This window comes from Chelonoidis abingdonii, chromosome 6, assembly GCF_003597395.2.
Source record: "Chelonoidis abingdonii isolate Lonesome George chromosome 6, CheloAbing_2.0, whole genome shotgun sequence".
Taxonomy (NCBI): Eukaryota; Metazoa; Chordata; order Testudines; family Testudinidae; genus Chelonoidis; species Chelonoidis abingdonii.
Genome location: NC_133774.1, coordinates 82862525 through 82875624, shown reverse-complemented (window position 1 = coordinate 82875624; position 13100 = coordinate 82862525). Strand labels below are relative to the sequence as shown.

Sequence of the window (13100 nt, the reverse complement as noted above, 5' to 3'; positions counted from 1 at the left end):
GGAAAGGACAAAAGCCTTAATATTTCAGTATAGTTATTCACTTGAGACTATCTGGGTGGATGGAAATCCTCTAACCTCACAGAGTTTTTTTTCTTAATAATTTAGACCCTGATTCTGCAAAGATTTATGCACACATTTAACGTTATGCACTGTGAATACACACATTGAAGTAAATGGGGCTAATCACAATGTAAACCATATGGGCCTGATCCTTGGTGCAAAGGAAATTTAAAGTCATTGTGAGTGGGCAACTGAGAATACCTCTGTGGGGGAATCCTGGCATAATCAGCTGACACCCTTTTTCAGCACTGCAGCCTAAGGGATGTGCCACAGGAGGAGTGTGTATGGACAGATTACTGTTGCTTTCTGTTGATCTGGAATGACTCCTAGAGGGTTGTTGTAGCTCAGCATAAATCTGAACAGTCCTGAAGCAGCTCTGAGTTACGTTGAGTGCTACAAGGATAAGGGGAATGCAAGGGTGGCTTTGAGCCACATTTCCTCCATTCTTCAGTCCTGTACTCATCACAGCTCAGCCATACCTGAGGATCTGTGTCTCTGCTTTTACTTGTTAAATGTAAGGTACAATGAAGTTCAGTAGTAATCTAAAATAATCTCAAAATGAAATGTGCCATGGCCTAATTTCTAGAAAAATCAAAATAATACAGGGTATATATTATGGGGAAGATATCCCAATTGACTATTGCTGTATGAAAAAGGAAACATTCTATCATGGAAGAGTATGCTAGTTGCTAAGTTATATATCTGGCTGTCATAGATCATGTAAATATTGAATTCTTATCCATAAATCACAAATTGTGAAGACATGGTTATGCAAATCATAACAAACAAGTGGGATTTAAAATGAGGGGGTTAACGCTTTCTTTACTAAATGTTGTAATTCGCCAACTTGATGTGACATCTGTAATTGCATATTTGCAAATGTTTGTTTTTTCCAGTAGTTCATCAGCATAGCGTGTACAAGTTCCATTTCCCTATCACTTCTGTTTGAAATTAAATAATAAACTAGTTTGCATTCTGTGAGAAGCATGCAGTTAAGTCACTAGTTTGTACTAAGCATTGCAAATGGAATGCTAACTGTGTGACTGCTTCTTGCATGGCCGCATTTGATCTGAAATGAACCCATTGGTACCAGTGGTCTGGATTTTCCCCTGGTAAATTGTAATGAATTTGCTCAGCAACAGGAAATCCCAATTCCCAGATCTCCCAGGAGTTAATAAAATGATTAGTTTATGTATTTTTTTTATTTTTAGTTTTTCATATATTACAGTATTAATTTTACAGCTGATAAGAACATAAGAACGGCCGTACTGGGTCAGACCAAAGGCCTATCTAGCCCACTATCCTGTCTACCGACAGTGGCCAATGCCAGGTGCCCCAGAGGGAGTGAACTTAATAGGTAATGATCAAGTGATCTCTCTCCTGCCATCTATCTCCATCCTCTGACAAACAGAGGCTAGGGACACCATTCCTTACCCATCCTGGCTAATAGCCATTTAATGGACTTAACCTCCATGAATTTATCCAGTTCTCTTTTAAACACTGTTATAGTCCTAGCCTTCACAACCTCCTCAGGCAAGGAGTTCCACAAGTTGACTGTGTTCATTTGATCACCTAAAAGCTCAGTTTTGGGAGATGAGCTCCCTTCATCTTCCAACATCTTTCTCAGTAATAGCCAAAATCTTGAACTGACTTATTTATTTATCTTTACAAAAATTAGTGCTTTTTGTGGAAGGTTTACTACTATATCTGCATGCAAGACCATGATTTAAATGTCAAAGATTTGCTGGTATTTTCTTTACATTTATATCTGTTGGGAAAAAAAAATGTATTACCTTTGTACTTTGTGGGTCAGTTAGTGGAGGCAACATTGTGTTTGCATCAGACATTCCATTTTTCCATTCTTCTTTTCCAGATTATAGAACAGGCCCCTGTTTCACTCAGGTCAACAACCAGATGTGTCAGGGCCAGCTGACTGGCATTGTTTGCACGAAGACTCTTTGCTGTGCAACCATTGGACGTGCGTGGGGCCATCCTTGTGAGATGTGTCCTGCCCAGCCTCAGCCATGTCGTCGTGGCTTCATTCCTAACATCCGCAATGGAGCATGTCAAGGTAAGCCTTTTGGTTTGGCTGTGCATGGTTACTGCATCGCGAATGTTGTCTAGAAAAGCACATATCCACCTAAAATCAAATTACTGGTTTTTTTTTTTGGTTTTTTTTTTGCAATGTTTATTATTTCAAAGATTTGGAGATTCCATGAATCTATAAAATAATAAACACAGAAAAAATATAATATGATTGCTGTTATTCACAAAATTCTAATAATCCTGGAAATGCCAAAGTTTTAGCTGGGCTACATGCACCTAATAATGAAACTAATGGTATGGAAAAAAATGAATACAAACCAAAAGACCATACCAAGAGAGTGAGACAGGGGCTGTGTCTCACATCCACCAGCTATGATATAATGCTAGTTACTGAACCTGAGTCTCTTGTTCTGGCCTTTGATTAAAGTAAAAATCATAGAATATCAGGGTTGGAAGGGACCTCAGGAGGTTAGTTAGTCCAACCCCCTGCTCAGGGCAGGGCTAACCCCCAGACAGATTTTTGCCCCAGGTCCCTAGATGGTCCCCTCATGGATTGAACTCACAACCCTCGGCTTTGCAGGCCAATGTGCAAACCATTGAGCTATCCCTCCCTGCCATTGCCCATGTACTTTGAGTTATGTCTGGAAAAAGAACTGATGGCCTCTGTTACTGTTGAGCAGTTTGCTTTGTAAAGTGGTGATTGGAGTCCTAGTTCTTTATCTTTGATATATATTTTTTACTTACCTATTTGCACAACCTTGGGGACACACAGATCGTGTAGTTGGAGCCACTTGTGGTTTGTCAATCAGTTGGGTGCAAAGGCTGAAGACTGTATTAGCAGATGTGGTACCAGGAACACTGCTTTGTGAATGAGTAGCAGCCCCCGGTGTCTTTGGTATGGAATGGTCTAAGAACTGAGAAGACTTGTCAGACTCCTTGTCTAATGCACCATCCCCTTCTGCCTTTTCTCTAGCAATCAGTGACTGATTGTTCCACTCCCATATGACCTCATATATATGATGATGAAGGCAGACATATCAAGAAGTTTGTCTTGCCTGCTGTCTGTCTCTTCCTTTGATTGAATTCTTAAACAACTGCATGTAGAATGAAATGGCTAAAGATAGCAGAAATTCCAAATAATTAGGAGATTACTTCCTTTCTGTTGCATAGGTGGTGGTGGTGGTGGTCTCAAGTTGAGATATGTAATGAATTAGACTGTTGTTTCAGTACTTTTCCTGGGATCCCTAGCAGCCAAGTTGGCAGAAATACTCTCCAGAGTAGATAACTTCTGTGCATTTTCTCTAGTTTGGCCACAAGACACACATAATACAGGATCTAGTTTGCTGTCAGTGTTCTAGGACCCCAAGGCACTCTCTCTTTCTGACTGGGCAAGTATCCACAGATAGAGTGAGGTCTGGCTCATTATCAGATCTGAAATCAACTGTTATTAAAATACATGCATGGTTACAATCTGACAACCCACTCTGAGTGCTTATTGCATTGGATATAAAGTGTTTCACAACTCTGCTTGTAGTATGTGTTATGGCACTTTGCCATGTTTAGAAAACGAGGGTTATTCCTGTGCTTGGGATTGTGAATTGGGCTTCAGGTTTTGTGTCACAGAAATATGTACGTCTCCAATAAAATCCTCAAACCCTACAGTCAATATGCAGCACCTAGAAGATGATGACACAATCTGCTCGCTCTGTAATGGATTATTATAACCATTATATGCACTTTTACTTTTTGTAACAATAGCATAAATGGGCATAGCCTATTAAAGACATTGGGGAAGTTTGTTACTCAGGAATCTCATGCACTGATCTGCCTGTGAGCGTTAATATATTTTAAGTTTTACAATTTCCCAAAGTCATTTCAGAAAACGTGGTTTGGTTACAGTGGTCTCTGTACAGACCGATCGCCAAATGTAACTGAGAGAATGTCTAACACAGTACAAGAGAGAATGATTATAACTAGGAGAACTCTTTTCTCTAAATAGTCCAATGTAAATATTTCAGTCAGAGCATCATTAGGGCATCCCTACAGCACTAGAGAATTCTGTATCTAAATGCTGGGATGAAAAATTCACTAAGATTCCTCTGTGACCTAAAGGAAAGTAGATAAATGATAGGGAATTTTTACACTAAATTCTGCATTCACAGAGATTCAGAAAAGCCCCATCTGGTGATATTTGGGGATATTATAGCTAATATTAGAAAAATGGGCTCAGGAAGTATATCCTGTAATACTGCAGAACTGGCCGTGTAACTTGTTTTAATATGCTAAATGTAAACACATACATCTAGGACAAAGAATGTAGGCCATATTTATAGGATGGGGAAATCTCCTCTGGGAAACAGTGGCTCTGAAAAATACTTGAGGATCCTGGTGGATGATCAGCTGACTGTGAGCTTTCAGTTTGATGCTGTGGCCAAAAGGACTCATGTGATTCTTGGATGCATAAACTACGAAATTTCAAGTAGATGTAGAGAGGTTATTTTATTTCTGTATTTGGCATTAGTGCAAGTGCTGCTGGAATACTGTGTCCAGTTCTGGTGTCCACAAGACATCAAGAAGGATGTTGCTAAATTTGGAGAGGGTTCAAGAGCCAATAGAATGATTAAAGGATTAGGAAACTTGCCTTCTAGCGATAGACTCAAGGAGCTCATTCATTTAGCTTAATAAAGAGAAGGATAAGGAGTAGGGTGACCATATTTCCCTATGCTAAATACAGGACACCTGGTAAAATTACTTATATTCAAGTGAGTTCAACAGCAGTCGATCTGAATATGCAGTAGAACAGTTCAAATTAACATCAAGTTGACTGAGCCCCTGTTAAAAAGAAATACTGCATAGTTGGGTTCATTTGTTTACCTTATCTTTAAGGCTTTACGGTTCACATGGGGAGGGGTGACACACACGCCTCCCTCTCCCCCCCCCCCACATACATGGGGAGAGGTGACACACACTCACATGCTCCCTTATGTCTCTTTCGCACAGGGATGACCGACCAACCTGACCCTCCCTACCTAGTGCTCTCCATCCTCCATACCTGGCTGGGCCTCCTGGATGGACCCACCTCTCCTGGTACCTGGCACCACATCTTCCCAAACCAACATGTGGGGAGGCACACAGGGTCATATGCGCCCTCCCCACCCAGATTTCTGCCAGGCTTCACGCCAAAATGTGGCCAGCAGCAGCCTTTTGGCACTGTGCAGGAGGGAAGGGATGGGGCTGTTTCCAGCTGCAGGGGAGGAGGAGGTGCTGAGGAAGGGATGACCTGGCCCATGTCTTTGTAGAGCTTATCTCTTTCCCCCCTGCCATGTGGCTGGAAGTAGATTGTTCCTGCCTGCCTGCACAGTGTTGAAAGGCAGCTCACATCTCCAGGCTGCTGATGGCCCTGGACATAAGCCAGCTGTCTCTGGCTATAGCATGGGCAGGAAGGGGTTAAGCCCTAAGGATGCGTTGTGCACCAGGGCCCAAGGAACCTGGCTGCGGGGGCTTCATGGAACCTGGCCAGAGAGGTGGCTCAGCAGGGGATGGTCAGTCCTAGAGCCCGGGCTCCAGCCCCAGCCCAAATGTCTATACTGCAATTAAAGAGCCCCTTAGCCCAAGTCAGCTGGCACAGGCCCGCTGTGGGTTTTTAATTGCAGTGTAGACTTACCTTATTGATAATGTGGGGTGAGACAGCTTCCCATCCCAGCCAGGAAAGGGGGGCGGGTAAAGAGCTCCTCTGGGCACAGTCAGCCTCAGCCTGGCACATCTAAGAGGCCCGTCCAGCCTGGAGTGGGTGGGATCCTTAAAAGTGAGGATTCAAGCCCAGTACCAGGTGGCATTCAGAGGGAAGCTCTCTAGCTCCACAAAGCTGCTTAAAGAGCCTCTGCTGCCTGCCCCTGCCTGGAGCCTTTGAAGAGGCAGAGGGATCATCTTTACTTTGTTTTCCTTTTTAAAGCTCGGGGTTGTCATAAACAGATAGTTAAGGGTTAATGTCCCTTTGACCTGTAAAGGGTTAAGAAGCTCAGTAAACCTGGCTGACACCTGACCAGAGGACCAATAGGGGGACAAGATACTTTCAAATCTTGGTGGAGGGAAGTCTTTGTTTGTGCTTTTTGTGTTTTCGTTGTTCACTTTTGGGACTAAGAGGGACCAGACATCAATCCAGGCTCTCCAAATCTTTCTGAACCAGTCTTTCAAAATTTTAGTAATAGCCGGGCAAGGAGGATTAGTCTTATGTATGTTTTCTCAACTTGTGAATATTTCTTTTTGCTGGAAGGATTTTTACCTCTGTTTGCTGTAACTTTGAACCTAAGGCTAGAGGGGGTTTCCTCTGGGCTATATGAATCTGAGTATCCTGTAAAGTATTTTCCATCCTGATTTTACAGAGATGATTTTTACCTTTTCTTTCTTTAATTAAAAGCTTTCTTTTTAAGAATCTGACTGATTTTCCTTGTTTTAAGATCCAAGGGAATTGGGTCTGAACTCACCAGGGATTGGTGGGGGGAAAGGAGGGGGGATGGTTGATTCTTCCTTGTTTTAAGATCCAAGGAGTTTAAATCTGTGTTCACCAGGGATTTGGTGAAGTCCCTCAAGGCAGCCCAGGGAGGGGAAAGTCTTGCGGGGGGACAGGGAGTGCGCCAGACACTGAATTTATGGCCGGTGGCAGCGTTACCAGATCTAAGCTAGTAATTAAACTTAGAAGTGTTCATGCAGGTCCCCACTTTTGTACTCTAAAGTTCAAAGTGGGGAAAGAAACCTTAACAGGAGTACTCACCCGTGGTCCCTCAGTCACACAAGGGGTTAGGAACCCATCCCCCTGCACAGAGTCTGTTTCCTTTTGCCTTTCAGGGAACAGCCAGGTGAGCCTAGACTGCTTTGTAGGCTGCAAGATTATTTTGTTTACCTTTTTCATTTGAACTCCTGTTGCATCCAGGAGGGTTGCTTTCTCAAGCTTCACAGCTGGAGGCCCACACACCACACTGCAAGCCAACTGAAATGTCTACATCCAGGGAAGGACTTCTGGGATGAGAGAGGTGCTTACCCTCCCCCGTAGGGAGCACCCTAGAGCAGTGGTTCTCAAACTTTTGTACTGGTGACCCCTTTCCCATAGCAAACCTCTAGGTGCGACCCCTTATAAATTAAATCACCACTTTTTCATATTATTTTATATATTTAATATAATAAATTCTGGAGGCAAAGTGGGGTTTAGGGTGGAGGCTGACAGCTCGCAACCCCCAATGTAATAACCTCGTGCGAGAACCCCTGTCCTAGAGGTTCAGCCTATGACACAGTGGCTGTAAGAAACATGAGCTTTGTTGAGAAATCATTGAATTCACTGAAATCCAGTCAAATAATCCTCATCTGCAATAAAGAAGTTTTATATGTGTTGCTAAAATCCCCAAAGACGAGAGTTGAGGGTGGAAATGAAAGGGGGCATGAAAGATAATACCAGATTGGTGATTTCTAGTTGGGAGTTTAAAAAACAAAACAAAAAAAAGAGGAGTCCTTGTGGCACCTTAGAGGCTAACAAATTTATTTGGGCATAAGCTTTCGTGGGCCTGCGAATTTTTAGTCCCTTAGGTGCCACAAAGACGCCTTGTTTGTGTTTGTTTTTTTTTTCCTTTTTTTTCCCCTCTGATACAGACTAACATGGCTAACACTGAAACTAATTGGGAGTGCCACTGTTTGCCTAGTTGCTTCCTGTCACACATACACAAAGATCAGAAAAGGATAGCACTAATCCAGGGATCGGCAACCTTTGAGAAGTGACATGCAAAGTCTTCAATAATTTAAGGTTTTATGTGCCAGTAATAAATTTTATGTTTACAGGGGCCTCTAACAGAACCCCAGACTGGCAGCGGAATGAATGGGGCCAGCGGCAGGGACCCTAGCTGGCAGGCGCTGGTGGACAAAACCCCAGAGCGGCAGTGGGTTGAGTGGCTCAGCACACTGCTGGTCTGGGGTTCTGTCCGCCAGACCCTGCCAGCCGGGGTCTTGGCCCTGGCCCCGCTCAGCCCGCTGCTGGCCTGGGGTTCTGTCCATCCAGGCCAGCAGCAGGCTGAGTGGGGTCGAGACCCTGGCTGCCAGTCTGGGGTTCTGTCCGCTGGCTCCTACCAGCTAGGGTCCCAGCCCCACTCAGCCTGTTGCTGGCTGGGGTTCCATTCACACAGGCTGGCAGCAGGCTGAGCGAGGCCCATGGCCAGGACCCTGGCTGGCAAGGGGCCGGAACCCCAGACCAGCGGCAAGCTGAGCGGCTCAGCCAGCTGATGGTCTGGGGTTCCGGCTGCCAGCTCCTGCCAGCTGGGGTTCTGACCGTCGGCTCCACTGAATCTGCTGCCAGCCTAGGATTCTGTTCATGCAAGCTGGCAGTGGGATGAGTGGGGCTAGCGGCCGGGACCCCGGTTGGCAGCAGCGTGCCAGTAAAAATCGGCTCGCATGCTGTCGGTTGCTGACCCCGGCACTAATCCATTTCTAGCTTTATTTAAGGATTGTAAAAATGGAGAAATTTAAATTCTCCACTTAAGTAGGTAATTTGACCAATGTCAAAAGCAAAATTAATGGAAAAACTGGACACCAACCATTAGGAACTGATACATTATGATATAGAGGCTCTTTGATGTAATGGGCACTATATAAAGAGACAGATTAGACAAGTATGGATAAGATTGACAGATAACCCATTTGAAGGAGTTGGAAGGCTGCATGGTGAGAAAGTTACATGAAAAAACAAAGAAAATCAGAACTTGCCAATCAGAACTTGCCAAGCCTGAAGAATGAGAGACCAGATTTATGTTATGAGGATCCATGGAGCAGCAAAGGATAACATCAAAGTCCGTGGTCCAGCTAGAGAGGGAATTGGCTTGAGTACTAACTGGGCAGCTATCCTCCACTTAAATTGTATCAACTATTGTGGCTCTAACTTCTGGTAGGCTTCTCTATACAACTGTTAGCCTTTCTGAATTACTGACTGGTTTTATCTATATCTATATGGTGTGCACTTCCAAAGACTGGAGTTAATCAAGACTAGCTATCCAAAACGACCTCATGTAGGTAAGCCCTTACTTAGAGAACAAATAGTTCTGTATCTATAGCTATTTCTATGCTAATATATATAATCAGAGAAGTAAGTGCTGATGCAGATTATATGGTGTTAACTGATGTAATTTACACAGTGGAGGAGCCAAAGGCTGAGGTTGAAGCAGGAAAATCAGCAAGAGGTGTAAAAATAAAGCAGCCTGCCTTTATTTTTGTTTGGCCTTGGGCCATTCATTTCACTTCTTTATGCCTGTAAATAGGGATAAAAGCCTAGCTGGCTGGCTAGAGAGACAAGGTGGATGAGGTAATATATTTTATTGGACCGACTTCTGTTGGTGAAAGGGACAGGTTTTTGAGCTACACAGAGCTCTTTTTCAGGTCTCGGAGAGGTACTCAGCTGGATGGATGGCATTTTTTGTGGATTAATCAATTATGTTTGCAGAGCAAGTAGAATCCTATAGATTTATTTATTCATTCGTTAACGATACCATGGCAACCTAAAGATGAATTTAAAAATAACCCAAATCTTTAAATCTCTCCATAGCAGTTCTTCTTGCTTCAACAATAGGCTTTATGTCTGATTTTTAATTCAGGAGAAGATAGAAATGACACCTGTCATGTTCCCAAGAGATCAGACAGTCCATCATCTCAAAGTATTCAGACAAGAGACAATCTTAGTTGAAAATACTTTCTTGCCATTACTGCATGGCTGTGCAGCAAGTAGTGGCAGGAATCCCACGCTCGAAGATTTCTCAGATCCTCCCAACATTCCTTAACAGTCCATTTTTTAGCTACTCCCTTTCCTCTTCAGACAGTGATTCTTAGCACCAGGAAAAGGAAATAGGGAACTCCTACATCTTTGCCCCACTACCAAGTGGCTAATCCAATCTCAAGGGTTTTCCCAAACATCTTCCCTCCTACTGCCCATTGTTCTTATGAAAATGGGACAGAGCTGCAGGAGATGATATGCTGAGAAATGATATAGTAAGAATACATCCAGTCTGAGATGGCAGAATACATAAAGACTTCAAATTCATGATGGAAAAACAGTCGATATTATTTTCCTGATAGGTCAGTTCTGAAGATCTACTGTGTGTGTTAAAGTGACTCTCTTAAAACAGATGTCCCCTTACCTGGGACTCCGTGTGGCTCCCACTGAAGTCAATGCCATAACTCTCAGGATCAGACCCCTAGTAACTGATACTACCTTACATTATTAAAACAAGAAAAAAACTAATGTGACTTTTCACCATTTCTGCTGATTATTTACTTTTGCATTATTTTACTTATCTAGAGCACACAGAAAAGGCTAGTCCTTTCAACTGTATTCTAGGCCATTTAGCTTTCTGGTTCTCATGCTCTGGGTTAATTAAAAAATAACCAAATCTATTTTCATTTAAATTAAAATATAACATTCAGGAGAATGTTTCTGTTTAGTAAAACTTTTTTGTTTTATTAAAAAAAAAAAAAAAAAAAACCCAAACCAAGCTTCCCCTAAATTTAGGGTCTAAACTATCTGACAGAATTTCTCTAAGTATATTTGACAAAGCCTCCATTTCCCTAAGCTTTTTTTTTATCTTTAGGGTTCTCTGAAAAACTGTCCACTCATCAGAGAGAGGCCGAAGTTGGCTAGGTTTTCAAAGGTGCATGTATAAAGTTGGCAATGCAAATCCTGCAGGAGGTTACCACTTACTCAGAAAACTGTCTGAAAAAGCAAAGAACCTTTTTTCACGTGCCAGATATTTTCAGACCCATGAACACACGGAAACATTCTACCCAATTTTTAGCATATTGAATCTCTTGGTATATACAGCCATGCCTAAAGGATAATTCATTTAATTTTGTGTTTATGGCACTTAGAATGCTTTTTATTCATTTGGCCCTCAGAAGCATGAACAGCTTGGGAATGAATAATGTTGAAATTGAGGTATAGTTAAACCTGGCTGACAAGGTAGAACAAACACCCAAACCACCTGTCTATTTGATCCCCTGTCTATTTGATCACAAAATTGTAGTGTATGCAGACAAATGATTCCTGTGGCTTAAAATGGTATTCAGAAAGTAATTCACTGAAGAAGCCATTTTAAGAATATATTGTATTAACTTTGCTCTCTAGTCTTTCCAAATTCTAAAAGGCTAATAGCATAATTCTAAAAAACCCTTATTTGGACGAGCGACAGGAGGGAGTTGTGTAATGTGAGACACAGGTAGTAGTTTCATTGACTTGAGCTACTCCCAGAAAAAGGAACGACTTGCAGGATTAGCCCTCTTGGTTGTGTTTCTTTTAACTAACAGTGGTGCTTAATGTATTCATTCGCTTTATATTAAAAATGATTTTAAACAGTTCCCTTACAGTGAAAATATAACACCTATCCCCACGCACACATTTGGAATAACATCTTTCCTAGAAGTTGTTGAACATGTAAGCCAGCTCATGTGATTGAGGCTTTGCAGGATCAGTACCTCACTTAGCAAGACTGTATTCATATTTCTTCATTGGACATGTTTCCTTCTTTGTACAGCAGTGGGCTGTGTAAAATAGCCATCCCCGAGGTGGTCTTTCTTTCCTCCCCTTTCAAAAATAGTGGATTTTTTTCCAAACCATGTGGATTAAAGTTGTAATTAATGGAATTACTTGAATTCTAAAACTTTGTTTGAGGCCAGAGAGTTCTCTTTCTGGAACTTATTCGTTTCCTGCTGCTGCTGCAATTAATTTATAATTACTTAATATCTTTGCTTATAAGGCAGTGAAGTGTACTCTTATGAGATTCAAACAGAGATAATCTTTGTGAAGGCCACCAGTAAACTCAGATATTGCTGTTTTCAAATTAATCTGCTTTTTAACCACAACTTTGCTGAGGTAGCATAAGTTAAACAAGCAGCAATAATTAGCGGGGTTTATTTATATTCAGCATCTTCAGTTCATTTTGAGGCAAAAGAGTCAAAGGCCATATTCAATAATTATGTGCTGGAGGGGGCTATCGGGTGGGCTGGGTATGAGTGGAACTTACCTTCTCGCTGGATACTGCTAAATCAGACCTGCCAGGTCTGACTTCCCTGGCCTCACGATTAGAAGGGACACTTTTGAATTCCAAGTACAGTAACTCCTCGCTTAACATTGTAGTTATGTTCCTGAAAAATGCGACTTTAAGCAAAATGATGTTAAGCGAATCCAGTTTCCCCATAAGAATTAATGTAAATGGAGGGTGGGGGTTTGGTTCTGTGGAATTTTTTTTCATCCGACAAAAAAAAAACTTATATATACACACACGCACAAAGTATAAGTTTTAAACAATTTAATACTGTACACAGCAATGATGATTGTGAAGCTTGGTTGAGGTGGTGAAGTTAGAAGGTGAAAGAGCGTGGGATATTTCCCAGGGAATGTCTTACTGCTAAATGATGAACTAGCACTTGGCTGAGCCCTCAAGGGTTAACACGTTGTTAATGTAGCCTCACACTCTGCAAGGTAGCACAAATGGAGGGAGGGGAGACAGCATGGCACACGCTCTGTGTGAGAGAGAGAGATGTGCATTGCCCATTTAAGTATGCTGACACCACATTCTAAATACATTGCCTTTAAAAAGATCAGGAAGTTGAGACAGCGGCTGCAGCCAGTTCTCTCCTCCTGAGCCCTATTATGTATCCCCCCCTCTTCTGTATATGGAGAAGGGAGTAAGCGGGGTGGGCAGGAGTAGGGGGGAGGGGGGATACCCTAACATTAGTCCCCCTCTTCTGCCCTCCCCTGCACAGCAAGAAGGAGGCTCCCAGGAGCAGCTCCAAGGCAGAGGGCAGGAGCAGCACATGGTAGTGAGGGGAGGGACAGCTGAACTGCCAGCATTTGATAGCCTGCTGGGCAGCTGCAGCACAGGGAACTTAGGGGAGCGGGGAGCTGATGAGGGGCTCCCAATCCACCCTGGTTTCAAGCCCCCACCAGCTAGCTCCAGCAGCCACTCTTCCTG

At 42.7% G+C, this 13100-nt stretch overlaps 1 protein-coding gene across 1 annotated transcript in view; it reads left to right on the top strand.

Moving 5' to 3' along the window:
• FBN2 (fibrillin 2) overlaps window positions 1-13100 on the top strand; it is a 256715-nt gene that overhangs the window by 51267 nt on the left and 192348 nt on the right. The window contains exon 6 of the mRNA XM_075067188.1: window positions 1934-2131. Coding sequence (XP_074923289.1) covers window positions 1934-2131 — 198 coding nt within the window. The remainder of the gene's footprint in view (window positions 1-1933; window positions 2132-13100) is intronic.